The sequence below is a fragment of the Arachis stenosperma genome, chromosome 9 (genome assembly GCF_014773155.1).
Source record: "Arachis stenosperma cultivar V10309 chromosome 9, arast.V10309.gnm1.PFL2, whole genome shotgun sequence".
NCBI lineage: Eukaryota > Viridiplantae > Streptophyta > Magnoliopsida > Fabales > Fabaceae > Arachis > Arachis stenosperma.
The window spans coordinates 20,323,609-20,345,089 of NC_080385.1; the positions used below are offsets into that span (position 1 = coordinate 20,323,609).

General features: G+C 38.6%; 1 protein-coding gene and 1 long non-coding RNA gene across 2 annotated transcripts; one reads left to right on the top strand and one right to left on the bottom strand.

The window, feature by feature from the left end:
• Window positions 1-13,455: 13,455 nt before the first annotated feature.
• LOC130948190 (uncharacterized) lies at window positions 13,456-14,325 on the bottom strand. Its single transcript, XR_009072969.1, has 3 exons — window positions 14,278-14,325; window positions 14,134-14,200; window positions 13,456-13,537 (listed from the first exon to the last, which is right to left on the bottom strand). It is a non-coding gene; the product is annotated as an uncharacterized LOC130948190 (long non-coding RNA).
• A 6,220-nt stretch (window positions 14,326-20,545) lies between these two features.
• LOC130949216 (uncharacterized) lies at window positions 20,546-21,220 on the top strand. The gene is made up of 3 exons (XM_057878001.1): window positions 20,546-20,656; window positions 20,738-20,948; window positions 21,018-21,220. The coding sequence occupies exons 1-3, from the start codon at window positions 20,546-20,548 to the stop codon at window positions 21,218-21,220; spliced, it is 525 nt and encodes a 174-aa protein (XP_057733984.1).
• Window positions 21,221-21,481: the final 261 nt, after the last annotated feature.

Below are 21,481 nucleotides of genomic sequence, written 5' to 3' on the forward strand. Positions count from 1 at the left end.
CTTCTGGTACTTCGTCCAGAGAGTTGTGCCACCTCTAAGCCACCCTTGTGCTGCCAGCACAAGCGCATGGGCGCATGCGCGCAACGTGCGCGCGCGCCACCACACCACCTCGCTTCCCTGCGCGAGCGCGCACCAGGCGCACACGCGTGGGTGATCGACGTCAATATAACAGGGAGCACACTTGCCCCCCTTCATTATTCTTCTTCCTTTTTCTTCTCACCCCCTCTACTACCCATCCACCCACTACCATTTGTTCTCCCATTCAACCACCTTCTACTACCTACCTCCGGTGGCCCCTACATTACCCCTCCACTCTCCATCACTCCACTCTATAACTTCTTCTTCCATACCCCTTTTCCATCTCTCAAGGTACTATACTAAGCTTCCCTCTTGCTCTACCTCTCTCTTTTTTGATTCTTAGTCATTTAGTTTCATTTTCTTTTAGGTAGTCTCTTTCCTTTTCTCCTCCCTCTTTTTAGTTAATTCTTCGGGGTGTTCTTGTTTTTTTTTCCAATTAACACTTCATAGGCATTTGGGTCCTAACTTCTCTTGCATTAGTTGATGAGATGTGTTGCTTGATTTTCTTACGTCCACTGTGCATTGTAATGACTAATATCAGATTATGGAATGTTACATTGCTTTCTCCTTCATCTCTTTACATACCACAAAAAGGATGCACGCCAAGTGTTTGAGGAAAGGCATACATGAGTTTTGAGCTCATTTTGGCTAATTGTCTCTTAACTAGCCACTTTTGGGTGCACACAATCCACCCATTCATTGTTTCACAAATTGATTCCCACTTTGGTATTTGAGGGTGTATGCTTCTCATGCTTCTTACTTGCATGCTTACACTACCCTTATACCACATGCAAATGATTTGCCTTGCTCTTCACATGTTATCTTAGTTACATGTTGCAGCTGTCATGTAATAATGATACTCATATTCTTATGGCACAACTTTTCATTTGCATAATCGCATTCAATTACGCTTCTTTGGGTTTGATGTTATCCCCTTTCTTTGCTATCACAGGATGGTCATCAGAAAGAACAAAGGGAAAGCCCCGAAGAAGTCAGCTTCCAATAGAGCGCGCCAAGAACTAACGGCCAAGCCACTCTTGAAGAAGACTAAGGGCCCCGTTGATGTTCTAGAGAAGGACAACCCTCCAAAGGATTCAAATAAGTTCCCTAACCGCTACTGCGAACTTGTTTACTCAAGAATGATTGAAAAGAATTATCACCCGGAGCCTCTTCTAGTCCTACCGGCTCACCTCACTCCGATAGTGATGCCACACATTGACCAGAGGCAATGGAGGTTCCTCTTGAGGCAACCAAAGGAGGCCAATCTATCATAGGTGGTGGAATTCTACTCCAACTACCACTCACCCCTTCTCACATCAATATTTGTGCGCCGGAAGCAAGTGTCAGTCACAGTGGAAACCATCCGAGAAGTACTTGGGATTGGGCCGTTAACGGATGGATATGATGCCTATCAAGAAGTCTTGACTACCTGCGATGACCGTGCGTTCGACTGGAGCGTGATCCTCCGCGTAATTGCTTTACCCGACGCATGTTGGATTCGGGGGACCATAAAGCAAAGACCAAAGGGTTTAGATGCCCGCCACCTCACTCAAGAAGCCACGGCATGGGCCCAAATTCTAGCTCACTACGTGCTCCTGAGCACCCATGGGTTGTCCATTACCGCCGAGCTTGCATTATTGATATGGTGCATCTTAACCGAGAAACCGGTCGACATTTTGCATGCCATTCGCCAATCCATAGGGTGCATTCATGCCAAGGGAAATCTACCATTCCCCGCTATGGTGACTGAATTAGTTGCAATGGCCGGCGTCAACCGAGAGGCTAAGGATAGGAGAACCTCAATTCCGGTCGAGGGCAATGTTATTCCGACCAAGAAGTGCCTCAAACCTCCGGAATTCACCAAGGACATTGGACTATCCACACCAACTTGCAACACCACCACATCATCCACACCACAAAAATCAGCCACCCAACGCCTTGAAGACCTTCACAAGAAGTTGGACCGTTATGAGAGGCGTAACCAACGCCGATACGCTCACGTGAAGAAACTTCTAAGCGTAGTCACCCCACCTATGGAGGAACCAGATATCTCCACATCCACCACAACTTCAAGCGGAGATAGCGATGACATTGGAGATGAGGGACACTCGGGACTCGACCACCCATTGCGCCTAACCTATAGCACGGAGAACCGTGCTAAGTTTTAAGTGTGGGGAGGTCGGCCGACCGATCTCCGTAGGTAACACCCAAATAAAATTTCGTTCTTTGAACTCCTTTGTAATTAGGATAGATTGCATGATTAGGTCTTATTTGACACCATTTGCATGATAAGTTTACTTGGTTGGAACAATGAAACTCTTTCTTAGGAAACCAATACTTTGGGGCAACCGTGGCATTGCCAATTTTAAATATTTTGATGCCAAATTTGCATGAAGAATTATATTTTGGAACATGTATTTTGAGTTAAGAACACAAGCTAGTGAGCTTTGAGCCTTGTTTTGTGGCTACATCTTATAGTCACCTACTGTCCTTCTTGTGTACAATTGTTTTCTCTCTGTGAGTGTGATCCTTGCTTTGTTTGAATCTATATGTCCATTATTCCTTGTATTCATGCATTTATATGATTGAGGCCATCATTTCACTAGCCCACGCACCAAATAGCCTTGCCTCTTATTTTCCCTTGTTAGCCAAATTTGAGCCTACGCTTAACCCACTTGTTCTCAACTTAGCACATTACAAGCCTTAAAGCGAAAAACAATAAATGTCCTTAATTTGAATCTTTGATTAGCTTAGGCTAGTGTGTGTGAGTATCATTCAAGTGTGGGAACCTTGGGACATTGGGCGAACAAAAAGGGTAGTTTTGTATTATTAGTGTAAATATTGGGAATTGGGTACATACTCATATATTGATCAAATGTAAAACCTTATGCATTGATGTTCTTGTATATAGAAAAAAAAAGGGGAAAATGAGAAAAAGAAAAAGAAAAAAAAAAGAAATAATATGGAAAAGAAAAAAAATATATAGAAAAAGAAAGAAAAAGAAGAAAAATAATAAAAAGGGGACAAAATGCCCCAAAGTGAAGCTCAATAAGATCAATGCATAAGTGTTGTGAAATGAAAAAGAAAATGCATGAGTATGTGGAAATGTGAAGAATGGGTAGTTAGGTTAGAACTTAATAGTATAGGATGTCATAAGTTAGGTGGGAAGTCTAAGCCTATCAAAGATTCAAACTTCAAGCTCACTTGACCAAATATGCATCCTACCTTAACCCTAGCCCCATTACAACCTAAAGAAAAGACCTCATGATAATTGTATGCATACATTGAATAATTGTTGATTGTTAGATGAAGAACAAATCTTGGAAAGCATGATTAGGGAAGAATTGAGTGAATCAACCCCGAACACCGAGCGACTAGAGTGCAAACACTTCCGGTGAGGGTTCGAAGGCTCTAATTCATGATTCCCGGCTCTCACGAGCGTTCTTCATGCAAGGTTGCATATATTGCCCTTGATGCTTGAAATTGGTAAGTCCTATATATTGCCACCATCATATCCCATATGCTTGCATATATCATAGGAAGGTTGATTTGCTCCTAACCAAGTAGATATTAGCAATAGTCGTAGTTGCATTCATGTAAGTAAGCTGCCCTTTATGAGTCGTATGTCTTTATGATCCTTCGGTCTTTTGCGTTTCTTTTGCATTTCTCTAAGCATGAGGACATGCTGGAATCCAAGTGTGGGGAGGTTGATAAACCCCATTTTGAGGGTTTATCTTGTGTTGATTTTAGGGGTTTTATCAATGATTCCATACGCTTTCTATATGAAAATACAAGACTTTGTGTTCCTTTCCTAATTTTGCCTCATGGATGAAAACATGCTTATTTTGCACTAAATTAGATACATTTCTAATCCGCTCTTGGTGCCATTCGATGCCGTGACCTGTGTGTTAAGTGGTTTCAGAATATAGGGCAGGGATGGACCGGAAGAGAGAAGGAGAACGGGCGCAAAGGAAGGGAGCATGAGAATTGAGCTTTGGAAATCTCAGCATGGGCGCGTGCGCGCACTTGACGCGTCCGCGTGGATTGAGCAGCTAGAAGTCGAAGCCAAGAGCCAAGCCACGAGCCGGCTTGCGTAGCGGCTAGGCCATGATCTTCATGGGCGCGCACGCGTACATTACGCCTCCGCGCACATTACAAGATGCCCCCAGTGGCGCGCACGCGTACATTGCGCGTGCGCGCCGATGTTCGAATGAGATTTTTTAAAGAGCCACGTGACTTGGGCGTGGAGGCAGTTGGGGGATCCCATTTTGGGGAAGTGCCTTGGCGGGAAAAGCTTAAGAAGACCAAAGAAACAAGGGTTAAGGGATTTTTAGCTCATTTTTCTAGATTCTAGATATTTTTGGAGATAGTTAGTTACACTCTTGGAGAAGGAGAGAGAGATTCCAAGCTCTCATTAGGGTTCATCTTCATCCAATTTCTGAATTTTCAATCACTCTTTGGTGAGATCCATTGCAATTCTCAATTCAGTTTGTTCATGTCATTAGATCTTCTTCTCCAATCTCAATTAGTGCTTGTAATTGCTAAATTCTCATAGATCTTAGATTCAATTTTATAGTTTTGGATTTTGTCAATTCCTTTAGAATCTCATTTCCATTGTTGTTCTTTGTTAATTATTGTTAGTTCCTTGTGTTGAAATACTTTTAATTCTACTTTCTTCTCATTCCTACTATAACTTTCACTCTTGCTTATCAAATGTTTGATAAAATGCCAACACTAGTTATGGAGTAGAAGTTTCTTACTTGGCATAGGGTTTGGGTCATTAGAAGGAGTTGAATAGTTGTGTTAATTGTTGACTTGGAATTAGAGATTGCTAATTGACTTGGAGTGCACTAAAGCTAGATTTCCATATAGTAAAGCTAGGACTTGTGACTCAAGTTAATTACTCTCATTTGACTTTCCTCTATGCCTAGGGGTTAACTAAATGAAGCAAGGCCTAATTGTTGTCATCATTGAAGGAACTATAAGGATAGAATTTCTAATGCCAACCCTAAGCCAAGTCTTTTAAGGATTGATTGTTTGTTTTCTATTTTGCTAAAACCTTCAAAGAATCATAACAAGGCCTCCTAATCAATAAGATGCATACTCTAGCAATTCCAAGGGAGGACGACTCGGGAGACTAGTACTCTCGGTTATAGATTGTAGGATTGTTTGATGCGAAGTTTAAGTTTCGATTAGACTATACTCACGATCGTATTCATCATTGAATTCTAAATCGACATGCTAAATTTCGTTTATCAGCGTTAGATCTTCTCTCACTTGAACTGATTCCAGCTCTAGGACATGACTAGGATCAAAAGTGTATTTACGAAGCTGCAATACGTGAAACATGTCATGCAGGTTCGAGAGATGTGGTGGTAAAGCGATCCTATATGCCACTGGTGCAATTCTCTTCAAGATTTCAAACGGCCCAATGTAACGGGGATTTAACTTCTTAGTTTTGATGGATCTCCCTATTCCAGTGGGCAGAGTAACCTTCAGGAAAACGTGTTCTCCTTCCTCAAACTCTAAAGGCTTCCGTCTTTGGTCAGCATAGCTTTTCTGACGGCTTTGAGCCACAAGCATTCGACTCTAGATTTTCTTTATTTGCTCAGTGGTTTCACTTATCATTTCAGGTCCTATCAGGCTCTTTTCTTCTGCATCATACCAACATAACAGAGACTGACATTTCCTTCCATACAAAGCCTCATATGTAGCCATCCCAATACTCGCATAATAGTTGTTATTACAAGCAAATTCCACCAGAGGTATATATCAATCCTAGCTCGCCAGGTGGTCTAAAACACAAGCTCGTAGCATGTCTTCCAAGGTTTGGATTGTTCTTTCTGATTGGCTATCCGTCTGAGGATGGTAGGCAGTACTTAGGCTCAATTGAGTGCCAAAAGCTCGCTGAAAAGCTCCCCAGAACCATGATGTAAAGCGAGGATCTCTATCAGATACAATAGTGGAAGGTACGCCTTGTAATCACACAATCTCCTTTATGTATAATTGCGCCAACTCCTCCATAGTGCAACTTATCCAAATAGGCAGGAAATGGGCTGACTTGGTCAGCCGATCTACAACCACCCAAATGGCATCACAACCTGTCCGAGTTCTTGGTAAACCCAACACAAAATCCATAGCAATACTTTCCCATTTCCATTGTGGAATCTCCAAAGGTTGAAGGGTTCCTGCTGGTCTTTGGTGTTCAATTTTGACTTTCTGACAAGTTAGGTACTTGGAAACATGCAACGCCACATCATTCTTCATTCCTGGCCACCAGAACATGGTCTTTAGGTCTTGGTACATCTTGGTGCTTCCAGGATGAATAGAGAACCCGCTCTTATGCGCTTCCTCTAGTATGCTCTATCGTAAATCCATGACATCTGGCACAATTATTCGACCCCTGAACCTCCATAACCCATCTTTATCTTCTGACACTCTCCATTGCTTGCCTTTCTCAATCGCCGGAAAAATCTTATACAGTTCTTGGTCATTCTGATGAGCCTTTAGTAGTTCGGCCTTAAAGTCGTTTGAAATTTGTAACTGGCTTAGGCATAAAGTCCCAAACTTTTCTCTGATTCCCAGTTTCAATCCTTGGAGGGCTTTCAGCAATTCTTCCTCTCTTAGCATCATCCAAGCAGCACATAAGGATTTCCTACTCAAGGCATCCGCCACCACATTCGTTTTTCCCGGATGGTAGTTCAGCTCGAAGTCATAATCCTTTAGGAGTTCCATCCACCTCCTCTGACGCATATTCAACTCTTTTTGTTCAAATAGATACTTTAGGCTTTTATGGCCTGAGAAAACTTGAAACATCACACCATAGAGGTAATGTCTCCAAATGGGTAAAACAAAAATCACAAAATAAAAAGCGCAACGCTCAAGAGAAAGGATTACTTGCGTGCTAAGAAACCAAAAAGTTAAGGATAGAAATATGTAGAGAGTCATACAAGTGCCAATAATACAGAGGAACTAGCTCCTGACTTAGCTCGCGAAGCCAAGGCTGGCTGGAGAATATATATATATATATATATATATATATATATATATATATATATATATATATATATATATATATATATATATATATATATATATATATATATATATATATATATATATATATATATCCAAGCACCCAAAATACAGAATCAAGCCCCTAACTCTCCTGTAGCCTCCAGGAGGAACAAAGTAAACAAGATTCTTGGAGAGCAAGCTAAGTACACGAGTCATATATATACAAACATAAAGCCCAAAATACACCCAGGATGACTCCGCTTCCAGAATCTAGACGCCTAGCGAGGAGCCTCTCGACCTGCATCTGAAAACAACAACACAGTATGGGGTGAGAACCGGAGGTTCTCAGCATGGTAAAGGTACCACGCGTATAATAATTAAGGTCCTAAGAATGCCAGAGGCAATCCTAGAACTCCAACATACGGTTATAAAAATTAATCTCTAAATAGAAGCCATAAAAAGAGATAAGTAATCTAAGTATACTATACTCACTTGCCTTGAACCTAACACCTAACACTTAACCAATTTCCCATTCCTCCATCCCTCCATCATCCATAATTCAACAAAGACAAACAACCAAACAGATTCACACAAGTAAGAAACAGATAGTGCAAGTAGCAAGTATAACAGGTATCAGGATATATATTCAGTTAGGCAAACTCAAGTAATGCATAGCAGACAAAACAAACAAATGCACATGATGCATGCCTGTCCAATGGCTGATGAGGCTCATCTGTCGGTTATCCAACCAACCCGACAAGTCCAAAAACCTTAGACTGTCTCCCGTCGCGCATCCCCATAAGTCTATGCATAGATTTCACATAAATTCATCATTCAAACATTCATTCATAAATCACTCAATGGAGGCTATCCATACCCGGGAATTTATATGTGCCAGGTCACCTTTACGACGTAGGGTCAACAAAGTATCGAGATTCAACCTAAAACACATGGTGGCGAGCCACAATTCTGTTACCTAGGGAAACTCGTATCTCAGATATCATTCATAAGCCATTTCATTTTTATAATCATTATATATACATTTATCCAAGCCATGGCATATTAACTTCATTCATTAACCACTTCCCTTTCACATTTCTCATTATATTTACCTCTTTATTCACTCCCAAGTTACCTCAAACTCCTAACTTCTGCTATTTACTAAACTTACTAATAGGGTCTAGGATTAACAAGGCAAAAATAAGGGGTTTAGGGTTCAAAATCATGTTTAGAACAAAAAAACATAGGTGCTAGAAAGCAGGGCGTGTGCGTACGCACACACCTGTGCGTGCACACAGCTCAAAAAGAAAGCAGAACGTGTGCATGCACACGAACGCGTGCGTGTGCACACATCATTTGGTGTGCATGCGCCTCACCTGTGCCAGCGCCACCAACAGAATGCCCATCCTTGCTTGTGCGAGCGCACAAGAGCGTGCGTACGCACACTTTATGAAAAATATCAGGTGTGCGTGCGCATAGAAGTGTGCGTACGCACAGGTAAATTTTTGCTTCTGTTGGGTGCGTGCACACATCTGTGTGCGTGGGCACACATCAGAAAACCTGGTTCTGCTGCAGCTTACAAAAATTCAAATTTTCGCACCAAATTTCCGGTGTCCATAACTGCCTCTACAAAATTCAGTTTTTCGCAAACTTTATATCATTTTCAAGCTTTTAAAACCCTTTTTAATTTGAAACAAACCTCATTTTCATCCAAAATTTGAGAAGCAAGTTATAAACTTCCGAAGTTCACCAAAATTCAGTTTTTACCAAATAACACCCAAACCTCATTTTTACCAAATTCATATTCCTTGCCCATAAAACCTGCATATTCTTAACATATCAAGCCCATTTCATTAATAACCACTCCTAAATTTCCTCTAACTAATTCAACAAGCCATAACCACCAATATATATCAACATATACCACATACATGAGCAACCCTTCATTAACATATATCAACCCCTTCACATATATTAACCCTTCAACACACATATATCATCCCTTTATTAACATATATCAACATCATCATCAACCGTCATTAATAATTCCAAGAACACATATTCAATACCAACAACTCATGCTCGTAAATTCCAACACAAGCTCAATTTCAAGAACACATATTCAATAACTTCAACCATTCATGCTCATAAATTCCAATACAAGTTCAACCATAAATTTATCCAACATCTTCAATAAGCTAATCATTTAATGCATTTAACCTTTTCAACCTAACCTATGGTTTTCTAGCCTAAGTTTTCACAACACCTTAAATATTAAACACGCGAAACCTAAACCATACCTTTGTCGATCACTTTATTTAATCCAAGGCAACTACCCAAGCCACAACACATCCCCTCAAGCTCAAAAAAACCAGCCACAATCTCAGCTTTGATCACCACCAAGCTTCCAAATGCTTACTTTTCAATTCCAATGCTTATATATGAACTTAATTCACACCTAATTCACATGTACACTTAAATTTCAGATTCTACATAATAAACCAAAATTTGATTATGGTTTAGGTGATCCTTACCATACCCACACGCGTAGCAACTCAAGCCCGATAAGCTCCGCAAGTTAAATCGAACCTAGAATACCAAAATTGAACAATTTTCAACATAATTGTTCATGAATTTTTGAAATAGGGGGAAGCTAGCTGAGAAGGAAATAGTGAGTTACCTACCAAATTGTTCCATGGGTTTCATAGAGCTAGTTACGATGAACGCGTAGTCACAAACAGTTCATCAATCGGAGCTCCGGATTGAAAGTTATTGAGAAATCAAACCTTGAGTGAGGGTTTGGAAGCTCCAAACGTTCTTCCTCTCTTTGCTGCATTTTCCAGTGTTCTGCATGCCAAGTGAGGGAGATAATGAGCTTCAGCTCATTTAAGTGATGGGTCCGGTTGGGTCCACGGGCCCAGTTTGGGCCCGGTTCAATCGATTCAGCCCATCTGGTCCAAGTTTGGGCCAAATTTTTCAAAATTAGTATCGAAATTCTCTGTTTGAAGAGCTCTATCCTATTTTGATATTAGTTTTGAATTTTTAATTTTCCTAATTAAAATTCAATTTATTGACTAATTATTTGCTAATTTTACGGGGTTTACATCCTACCCACCTAATTAGGAATTTTGCCTTCAAAATTCAGATTTAGTTATCTGAAAAGAGGTGTGGGTAATCCTTCGGCATATTCAGAATTTCTTGAAGCTGACTCCGTTACTCGAAACATCCATCTCTTTTCATTTAAACTGGCTTAGGTTGTTAATAGATGCAACCACAAGCTAGAACTGGCAACGATGGTGGTAATGAATATGAAGGTGGACATAATGTCCTAAATACAGGAGTACCAGTGGGTTATCCGAAGTAATTTAACACGGGTCAGGCAATTGGAGAAAGCTTAAGGAGGACTGAGGTAGCAAGGAGTAATCGCCGATAACCCTTCACAAAGAAAAAGGGAAAGATTATACCTAGGAGCCAAACTTTCAAAAAGAATCATTTTGTCGCTTCACATTCCCAACGCCAGAACAATGACCGAAGGAATAACAACCGTCTGGATCCGAATTCAGAAGGACAAACTAGTACTCAACCGGATAACTTAAAGTGTCCAAGAAGCAAGAAGTACCATCTAAATAGACCATGCAGGGCCAGATTAGGGGTATGTTACAAGTGCGGAAGGCCAGGGCATGTATCTCAAAATTGTCCACACAAGAAAGGCTGGGATGCAACCGAATGCGATTTTCAGACCCGCGGTAACCATTAACTAACAGTTGAGTTTTTAGCTACCTTGCATATCATTAATATGTAATATCCATTGGTGAAGCATGACAAGATTTGATGATTGACGTTAGGATTTTTGCTAGTAAAAAATTTTATAAAAATAGTCGCGTTGTAGATATAGATTCTAAACCAACAGAAATCCCTTCGTGCAAATGTTTTGGTTGTCACAAGTAACAAACCCCTTTAAAATTAATAACCGAAGTATTTAAACCTCAGGTCGTCTTCTCAAGGAATTGCAGGGAGGTATGTTCTTATTATTGGTTATGAAAAAGTGTGTTTTGGGGTTTTGGATTAAGGTAAAAGGTTAGTTGAATGACAAGTAAAATAAAATAATAATAACTGTAAAATAAACCTTTGGCAAGGTATAAGAACTGGAAGTCCTATCCTAGTTATCCTTATCAATTGTGATGAGAATTGGATTTTTCTCCCACCTTGTTAACCTTTAACTATGAAGGTAAGTTAAGTGGATAAATTAATTCGAATCCTCAAGTCCTAGTCTTTCCTTGGGAAAGGCTAGAGTTATTGGAATATGAATTAATGAAATGAAGAAATCCAATTTTCAATCAACAATGAGTTTGATAACTCTAGAGTCACCAATTATTTAACCAAAGCCAAAAGGGAAACTATCTAAATTAAATAAAAAGCATTCATAAATAAAACAATCATAAACTGAAATACCTCAAATAACATTAATTAAGAAAATCAATCCAAACATGGAACATTGAAAATAAATAAATACAAAGAACATTGAACATGGGATTGAGAGTCACTCCTAAAACTAAAAGAAGTCCTAAATGATAATCCTAAGTGAGAGGAGAGAACCTCTCTCTCTGAAAACTACATCTAAAATAATAAAAAGAGAATTATGAATAGCATGATGATGAATGGATGCATTCTCCCACTTTATAGCCTCTAATCTGTGTTTTTCGGGCCGAAAACTGGGTCAGAAACAGCCCAGAAGTCACTTCCAGCGCTTTCTGGTCCGTACAGGTCACAGGCAAGTGACGCGGAGGCGTCGCCCACGCGGCCGCGCGGATTGAAGTTCGCAGCTGCGACGCGTCCGCGTGGATCACGCGTTCGCATCGCCTAGCATCAGGTCAACTATGGCATATTATATATCAAATCGAAGCCCCAGACGTTATCTTTCCAACGCAACTGGAACCGCATCGTTTGGACCTCTGTAGCTAAAGTTATAGCTGTTTGAGTGCGAAGAGGTCAGGCTGGACAGCTTAACAACTTCTTCAACTTCTTGTATTCCTTCCACTTTTGCATGCTTCCTTTCCATCCTCCAAGCCATTTCTGCCTTATAATATCTGAAAACACTTAACACGCATATCAAGGCATCTAATGGTAATAAGAGAGGATTAATAATAAGCAAATATAAGATCAAAGAAGCATGTTTTCAATCAAAGCACAAAATCAGGAAGGAAAATGTAAAACATGCGATTAGTATGAATAAATGGGTAAAGAGTTGATAAAAACCACTCAATTGAGCACAAGATGAACCATGAAATAATGGTTTATCAATGATCATAGGGTCCGAACTGATGGTTAGTCGAAGACTATTAGTGGTTCACCAATGGCAGCAACAACACTCGTAACTAGAGAAGGACGTGGGGGATACAATACGAAGGAGAATGCCTTTCCACCTTCCTTACATCCACAATACGACAAGAGAGGGGACTTCCACCCTCAACTTGTCATCCGAACACATTTTCAATTTAATACGCAAGCGGGATCACACCCAAACCTTGCCATTCCGACCATTTCGGCCACACACACTACAAGAAAAACACCCATTCAAGTACATTTGAAAAGTGTAGCCAAAAACGTAAAAAAGTGATGCCTTAGGAAAAGGCTACGTTTTTTAGGCTTCGGAGACACTTTTGTAGGGGATGCCTATACTAGTGTTGCCTATTCTCAAAGGCTACGCTTTTCTGCACTAAGGGCTACGCTTTTAGCGTTTGGGAATAGGCTACGCTTTTCAAGTGATGCTGTCCAGGACCAAAGGCTACGCTTTTCAGCACTAATAATTACCAGAATTCAAAAGAATAGGCTACACTTTTCAAGGCTACTGCATCACTTTATAAACGTAACAAATAGTATACTTATAGCTACTCTATATAAGTGTAGCCTTAGGTCCCTCATTATTTTTTTTTTAATTTTTGATATATATATATATATATATATATATATATATTCCAATAATCTTTTGTACAATATAATACTTAATAATATAATTACATATATAATTTTGTATTTTTAGTTAAATGAATTAAATAAAATAAAATAAAAATAAATATAAAATTATACTAAATTTATTTAAATAATAAAAATTATCTGTAAACAAAATATATTTATAAAGAACCAAAAATATTAAAATGAAATTAATTTTGAATATTCATACATCTCACACCAAATTAAGCATAGTCATATCAAAATAAGCAAGAGACCACTTAGAATTTACTACTAATACTCTACGAAAAACTAAAATATTATATCTTACATAAATATTTTCTAATAACTAAACCATATTCCACAATCCATGAATCTCTTCCTCTTGTTGCTACTGTTTGGTCTTCATGTCTCCAAGTTCATCTTTTAAAGTTGTCGCTTTTTCTTTGAGCTGTTGCTTTAAAATGTGGTGACCACAGAAAATAACTCAAATCTGCAATCAATTCCAGCAACCAAGTGAATCCTTTTTTAACTTATAAAGTCTAAAGGCAGCAACTTTGACAGGCAACAACAAAAGAATCACCCCATCAATAAAAGAATAACCTATAACTCATCAAATCCCAAATGCCAATATCTCTTACAAGCATTGTTTATAGCATTCATAGCCATCCTAAAAGGCATAAAGATATAGCAGTGAAAGCTTACCAAACCTACTACTCTTTTTATTAACCTCCTAATATGTACGCTCAACTTCACATTAATATATATACACACATATATATCCATTGGAATTTAGTTAAATTTAGTTAAATTCATACATTTAGTTAAATTCATACATTTATTGTCAATTGTGCCAACAAGTGTTGTTTTAGACAAAAAAATTTCATAAGACAAAATATATAAGTGGAAAATTAAAAGATAACAGTCAAATAGCAATCACAAAGAGCAGAACCATTTGTCCTAATTGGCTTTTGAAACTAACAGTTTAAAACTACATTATGCACATAACTCTGACTAAGCCAATCAGATTCCAGCCACAATACAATTCTACAAAATTTAATCAGAATGTAGCACATAACATTAACATACCTTAACTGCAAGTTCTCCAATAGCCCAGCATGCATTATTTGCTATTGAAATAGCCTGATAAACCAGGCTGCAAAACAAGGAAAGAAGCAGTTCATATGGAAATTCATTAGACACAAAAGAGCACAATCGGTTTTATCATTCTACCTGCCCCAGTTTCGGACATCTGTCCCTCCTCCGAGTCCAAGTCCTTCCATACTAACTACAACAACACAAACACCATCATGTCAGTAAACAAAATAACTATATATTCTTAATCAGCTGAGGAATTTTGTAGAAAAAAAATTCTACAGATCGATGCAAAGTGAAGAAAACACAAGTCCTCAACCTGAGCCATTACTTGAGCAGCATCCTATCTTTTTCAATAGTCTTCGGTACTACCTATACCACAAAAGAAAACCAGTTTATATTAAGCTATTCAACAACAAAGTGTTTTCATAAGTCATAACCAAATCAAATAACTCCTAAGCGATTTCGTAAATTTTGTATTAGGTCTTCTCTCTTTAAAGCCAAGATAAATCCAAGATAAATCCTAAAAAGTTAAAACCCCAACACCAACAAGCATGGTTAATGAAATTGCATAATAAAATCATACATCTGAAGAGCTAACATGGCGAGGGGTGATGGAGCCTCCAATCTGCACCAGTCCATCAGCGGTGAACAATGTAATTCTATCCTCATGAACCCATTGAATTTCTGAGAAATCATTGAAACAAATTAGCAATATAGTACTTAGCAAATAAATTACACCTGTAACAATCCAAATGAATACCATCTATCGTACATTCTTATTCATTTCTTAGCTTGTTTAGCCTAATACCCTTTTGGCGACCGGTTTTCTATCTAAAGATTAATATCACAAACGGACTCGGACTCCCACAAATTTCATGTCCACATGTTCGTATTAAACTCAAGTTTCTAAAGGTCTAGAAATCATATTTTTCTGGGCAGTCTATCTCCAGCTATTGAGGAAAAACCGAGACTGTTATTCTAGGTTTGTAGGAACAGCACCTTGCTGTCTTGTTATGTGGTTTTTATATTGTGAAAGCCTACGCACGGACTATCTCTCTTATCAAAGTAACTCTAGATATCCTAACCTTTACTTTGAATTATATTTTACTACATTTGGACCAGAATTGAATTTTATACAAGGTTTTAAAATTCTGCTACTGCACTTGTAAAGATTCAGAAAAACAGCAAGCAGCAGCGTTTTTATAAAATCCATAATAATTTCAATTCTAATCCGCTGCTTCTAAATTTTGGGTAGATTACACTCAACTTTCCTAAGTTTCAAAACAAACAAGTTTTAAGTTCATATCACTTCATTTGATTAATTAATTCTCCATTGGAAGTAATGCCCTGTTTTCATAAATCAGTTTAGAATTTCCAGCAAGCAACCCAGCTTCCAAGTGACTTAATTAAGTCTACAAAATAGATATGAACATGAAATTTGTACTCAATTAAAGTGAAGATGCAGATCTTCAAAACCCCTTTGGTGGCAACTTAAAATGTTACGTAAAACAAAAGTTCCAGTGGTTTGAAATCAATGTTGCAGAACCAGAAAACCAGAAAAATTCTGCAGCAGCTACTGTTTTCAAAAATTCATATCTTTTAAACCACTTGGCCAAATCCCTTGAAATTTTTATGGCACATTCAAGACACACCTGAGTTTTACAGAAAAATAATTTTATCCAAAAAGGTGGTCTGGACTATTACCAGAATTTATTTTAAGTCACTGCCAAATATGCAGAAATTCTGCATCAAGTAATTCCAACAACCTCACATACCAAATCTTATATTTAAGCCAAAAACTCCCCTAAAACCATAATTCCAACTTTCTTGTGACTAACCAAAGTTGCTAGAGTGATTAGCGCAGTCCCAAAAATCCAGAGTCAATATTTTCCAAGTTTTCAAGTGCTTATACACAAGTGAACATTCATTTTTCTGCATCATGTTAAAAACAGAATTTTCACATGTACTCTGATGAAGGCAATCTCAGTTATCGATCAATTAAAACTTAAAAAGTACCAAATGCCATGAATCCAAAAAGCACTGCACCCTTCAATAACCTAAAAATCCTCTGAAAGTTTATAAATTATACTTGAAGAATACCTAACTCAACTAAAGCAGCAAAATCACTAGGCCTTGAAGAAACAAAATAACCATAACTTAGAGCACATAAACATCGAAAAGAAGAAGCAAAAGCTCCACCATTTCATTTCAACAAAAACTAATTTTAATTTTCAAGATTTCAGCTCAAATATTCTAAAAAAGCACACACATTTGAATATTATATACAAAAATATGTTTCACAACTTGCACAATCACAACTAGCGCTGCAGAATCAAATTCCGCAATTGAAATGAACTTCAATTACAACAATTAGTGAAAGAAAAATCCAGCTACTTGAATGAAATTTCAGGAAAAAGAAGGAAAGATTACCAGAGTCGGATTGGAACCACGGGAAAGATCGAAAAGGATCATCACCGGATAGGTTGGAAGAGTCATCGGTGGCTTTGACCACGATATGATGGCGAGAAGAACGAGATGATGAGAAATTTAATGAGGATCTGAAAAGCGGGGAGAGAGGAGATGATAGCGTGGAACGAGAAATTGATGCAAGAGAAGAAGGAAATCTGAATCTTGAGGAGATGATAGCGGTGGAAGAAGCCCTAGCAATGGCGGTGGAGTTTCAGCGGCGACCAAGCACCCCTTTCTTCTCTCCTCCATCGCGTTTTCTCTCTCCCTCGAGCTCTCTTTCACTGGCGCTCGACAGCGGTGGAGCCATATGCGGCGTCGTCGTTTCTTTCCTTCCTTCCCCTCTCCTCTCTTCTTCTCTTCTTCTTCCTGTGCTCCCCTTTTCTGATTTCTTCTCTTTCGTGTGTGTGAGTTGAGGGAGGATGAGAGTGCGTGAGTGAGGCTGAATGGATACGAAAAGGGGGGAAAATTTTACCTAATGTGAGAGCGCAGCGAACAGAAGCGACGATGAAGACTAGTGATGGCGTGGTGAGTGGTGAGTGACGAATATGAGTGACTGGTGGAGATGGTGAGTGGTGAGTGGTGAGTGGTGAGTGTTGACTAGTGATGGCGATCCCTTTCTCTGATTTGGGGGTGATGAGTGGCGCGAAGAATTGAAAAGCTAAGGGTAGTGATGATCGAGTGTTATGTTTTCAGTGGCTAAGGGTTATGTTTTCTGATTTGGCTAAGTGTTTGTACGCATGTATCATTTGGGGAAAATTCAAAAAATTTACTAAGTGTTATTGGACATTTCACTTAGATATATTAGGCAACACTTTTGAAGCGCACCCAAAATTTAATAAATAGGCTACTCTTAAAAAGCGCTCTCTTTGATATAAAAGTGTACCCATAGATATTAACATACGGCTACGCTTTATAAGTGATTTCTATAATATCTAAGGCTACACTTTTTAAATGATGCCAGAATTGTGTTTCCTTTTCTCTAAAAAACAGGCAACACTGAGAAAAGCGTAGCCTATTCTATGAATAGGCTACGCTTTTCAAATGGTGCTTAAAAAAAGTGTGGCTGAATGGGTATTTTTCTTGTAGTGACACAATCATCTTAAATCTCATCATTTATCAATATCATTATCTTACATTTATTCTTTATAACCATAGCGATGTATATTCATTCAGCTTCACACTATTTCCGTCACAATTCATCTTATTTACCCATTTTCTTCATTCCCAAGTTATCTCAAATTCTTAACTCCAACTAATTACTAAACCTACTGGTGAAATCTAAGGTTAACAGGGTAAAAAAAGAGGGTTTAGGGGTTCAAAACCAACTCTAAATCTCAAAACTCAGGTGTTGAAAAATAGGGCGTGTGCGTACGCACACATCTGTGCGTGCGCACGGCTTAGCAAAATATCAGGACGTGTGTGCGCGCACACATCACTTGGTGTGCATGCGCATGTGCCACCAACAGAAGGCCTATCTTGGTGTGTGCGTGCGCACAAGGCGTGCGTACGCACAAGTAAACTTTTTTGCTTCTATTGGGTGCGTGCGCACAGTTGTGTGCGTGGGCACACATCAGAAAAACTTGATTCTGCTATAATGTTCAAAATTTCAATTTTTCGCACCGATTTTCCGGTGTCCAAAACTTCCTCTACAGAATTCGGTTTTTCATAAACTTTATATTCATCTCAAGCTTATCAAACACTCTTTAATTTAAAACAAACCTCATTTGCATTTGAATTTTGAGGAGCAAGTTTTGGACTTCTAAATGTCATTGAAAATCACTTTTTACCAAATTACACTAAACCCCATTTTTGCCAAAAGTCACATTTCTTACCCAATAAACCTGTACACTTACCATATGTCAAGCCCTATATCATTAATACTATCCACTAATACCTTTATATTCACACCAATACATGAAACTCATACATTAATCATAAATTCACCCTTTCCAACCATATGCTTCCATTTTAAAATTCATTAACCCATTTCCTTCATTCAATAATAACCACTCATATATCACCTTTAACTAACTCAACAGGCCATAATCACCAAATTCAAAACGAGAATTTTGACACCAATTTTAAAAAATTTGGCCGAAGATTAGGCCGAACAGGTAGAACCGGATTTGAACCAAGCCAGTGGGCCCAACCGGCCCCATTATTTAAATGAGCTTTGGTTCATCACTTCCCTTCCACTCTTCATTATGTTTCCATTAGCCATGAAAAGGGGAAGGTAAGCTCAAAACCTAACTCCCACTTTCATCCGCCATAACTTCTTCATCCGAACTCCGATCGCCGCACCGTTTGCGGCCATGCGACCGCAGTGACGAGATCTACAAAGTCCAGTACCTTTCAAGGTGAGGAAATCAAAATCCCAGATCCTACTCTCTCTTCTTCAATTCGGGAATATTAAGGTTTTTGGGTGTTAAGATTTTGAATAAATTGATGTTATAGGATCAAAATGAGTTGAGGAATGAGTGGGCTTTGGTTTGATTGAGGCACATACAAGGTAAGGTTCATAAACCCTAGCCAATTTCGGTTCTAGTAAGTTAAATGTGAATTTTGAGTATGTATGGTGATATATGTGAAATTAGGTGTATAAGTGTATATGTTGGAGGCTTGGTGATGATTGGAGCTAAGATTTTGGTTGATTTCTCAAAGCTTGAGGGGCCGTGTTGTGACTTGTGAGGCTGCTTTGGGAAAAATATAGTGATCAGCCAAGGTATGGTTTAGGTTTCGCCGTTTAATATATAAGGTGGTGTGAAAACTTAGGCTAGAAGAACTATAGGATAAGTTGAAAAGGTTTTATGCATTAAATAATTAGTTTTGTGAGTTGATGATGTTATTGGTATATGTTAATGAGATTTTGTGGTTATGGTTTGTTGATTGGCTAATAATGATTTATGGGTGGTTATCAATGAATTGAGAAAATGAGTTAATAAATTTTAAGATGGTAGCTTGTGGTTGGAAGGGTAGAATTTTGAATAATGTATGATTTTTATGAATTGGTGTGAGTATTAATGTGTTAATAGATAGTATTAATGAAATGGGGCTTGATATGTTATAAATGTGCAGGTTTCATGGGTAAGGGTTAGAATTGTGGGTAATGGTTAATTGTTAGATGCAATTTCTATTTGAAGGTGATGAGTTAGTAAGGTTGATGTTGATAAAATTCTGTTGATTGGTTGGTTTATTATTATTAGAAGAAGTGCAGAATTTTAATGCTTTAAAGTGTGCTTGTATGATATAGATCATGGTAATTTTTGATAGGTACATGGAACTGAGGTTTTGGAGTATGGTTATGATATAATTAAAGTAGATATAGTGATGAATGAGAGGAATGGTGGATTAGTATAAGTTGGAAACTTAGAGGACTAAATTTGGTTAGTGAAATTGAGGAGTCTTGCTATAGAAATTCCTAATCTGTTTGGACAGCAACTTAAAATGAAACATGATTTTCAAACTAATCCATTTTTCTAACAAATTTCTATAAGTCAATATTATTCTAGAAAAATTTCAGGGAATTTGGCCAAGTGGTTTGGAAGATATGATTTTTTGAAGTTTAGTGGTTGCTGCAGATTTTTCTGGTTTTCTGGTTCTGCAGTACCAACTTCCAGACGCTATAACTTTAGATTTAAATGGAATTTTGAGTTACTTCTGTGCATTCTCTGTGTATGTGTCTATGTGCTAGTAGGATATCTAATTGATATATGTGGCATAAACATTCATGAACATGCATTTGGGACTTAAATCACTGGACTTGCGATATTGAGACTGATCAACTTGATATCACTTGTTTGGTGTGTATAGGGACCAGATGTTGACTCGTAGATGCGGACGTGGGTGAGGTAGAGGCAGAATAGGAAATGCTACGCCTGAAGCGACAGGGAACAATCCTTCTAACCCTGTAGACTCCATGGTTGCCCTAGAAAATATGGCCGTGGCGATGCAAGCGACAGCCGAAGCTTTAGGAAATCAAATAAACCATGGAAATAATGGCAACAACGGCGATGAGGGTCCTATGACGCTTTATTCCTTCCTGAAGGTTCATCCTCTGACCTTCAGAGGAACTTCAAACCCTACCGATGCGGATAACTAGATACAAGCTATTGAGCGAGCATTACAGGCTCAGCAAGTTTCTGAAGAACAGTGGGTTGAGTTTGGAACCTACCAGTTGCAAGGTGAGGCTCAACATTGGTGGCAGGGCATGAGGCGTATTCTACAGTCTGATGGGGTTATAATTTCTTGGAAATTATTCCGAACAGAGTTTTATAAGAAGTACTTTCCCAGTTCAGTCAGAAATGCTAAGGAACTTGAATTGCTTCAGCTAAAACAAGGTCAGATGACTGTTACTTAGTACACAAGCAGATATGAGGAATTGTGCCACTTTTTACGGATTTGTCAAGGAGTTATTGAGGATTTTGCTGAGTGGAAATGTATCAAGTATGAGGGAGGCCTTCGGAGCGATATTATGAGCTTCGTTGCACCTATGGAGATCCGGGTGTTTTTTGAACTTGTGAACAAGAGTCGAATAGCTGAGGAATGTGTGAGGAACGTAGCTGTGGCAAAGAATGATAACTGGGAGTCCCACCGAAGAGATTACTGTTAGGAATTGGCACCAAAGAGTCAAGAATTCAAGAGGACTGAGAACTATCGACCCAATGGGCAGCATAAAAACAAGCAAGGTCTGTGTTACCGGTGCGGATCACCCGGACATCTAGTTAAGGACTGTCCTAGCCTACGTGGTGGAAACTCATGATGCAGAATGATCATAATCACCACGTTGAGGTAATTGCAATGATTGAATTTAAGGAGCAATGTATCATTCTAGAATACCATGATTACTCATAGCCTAAGATAGGAAAGAAAG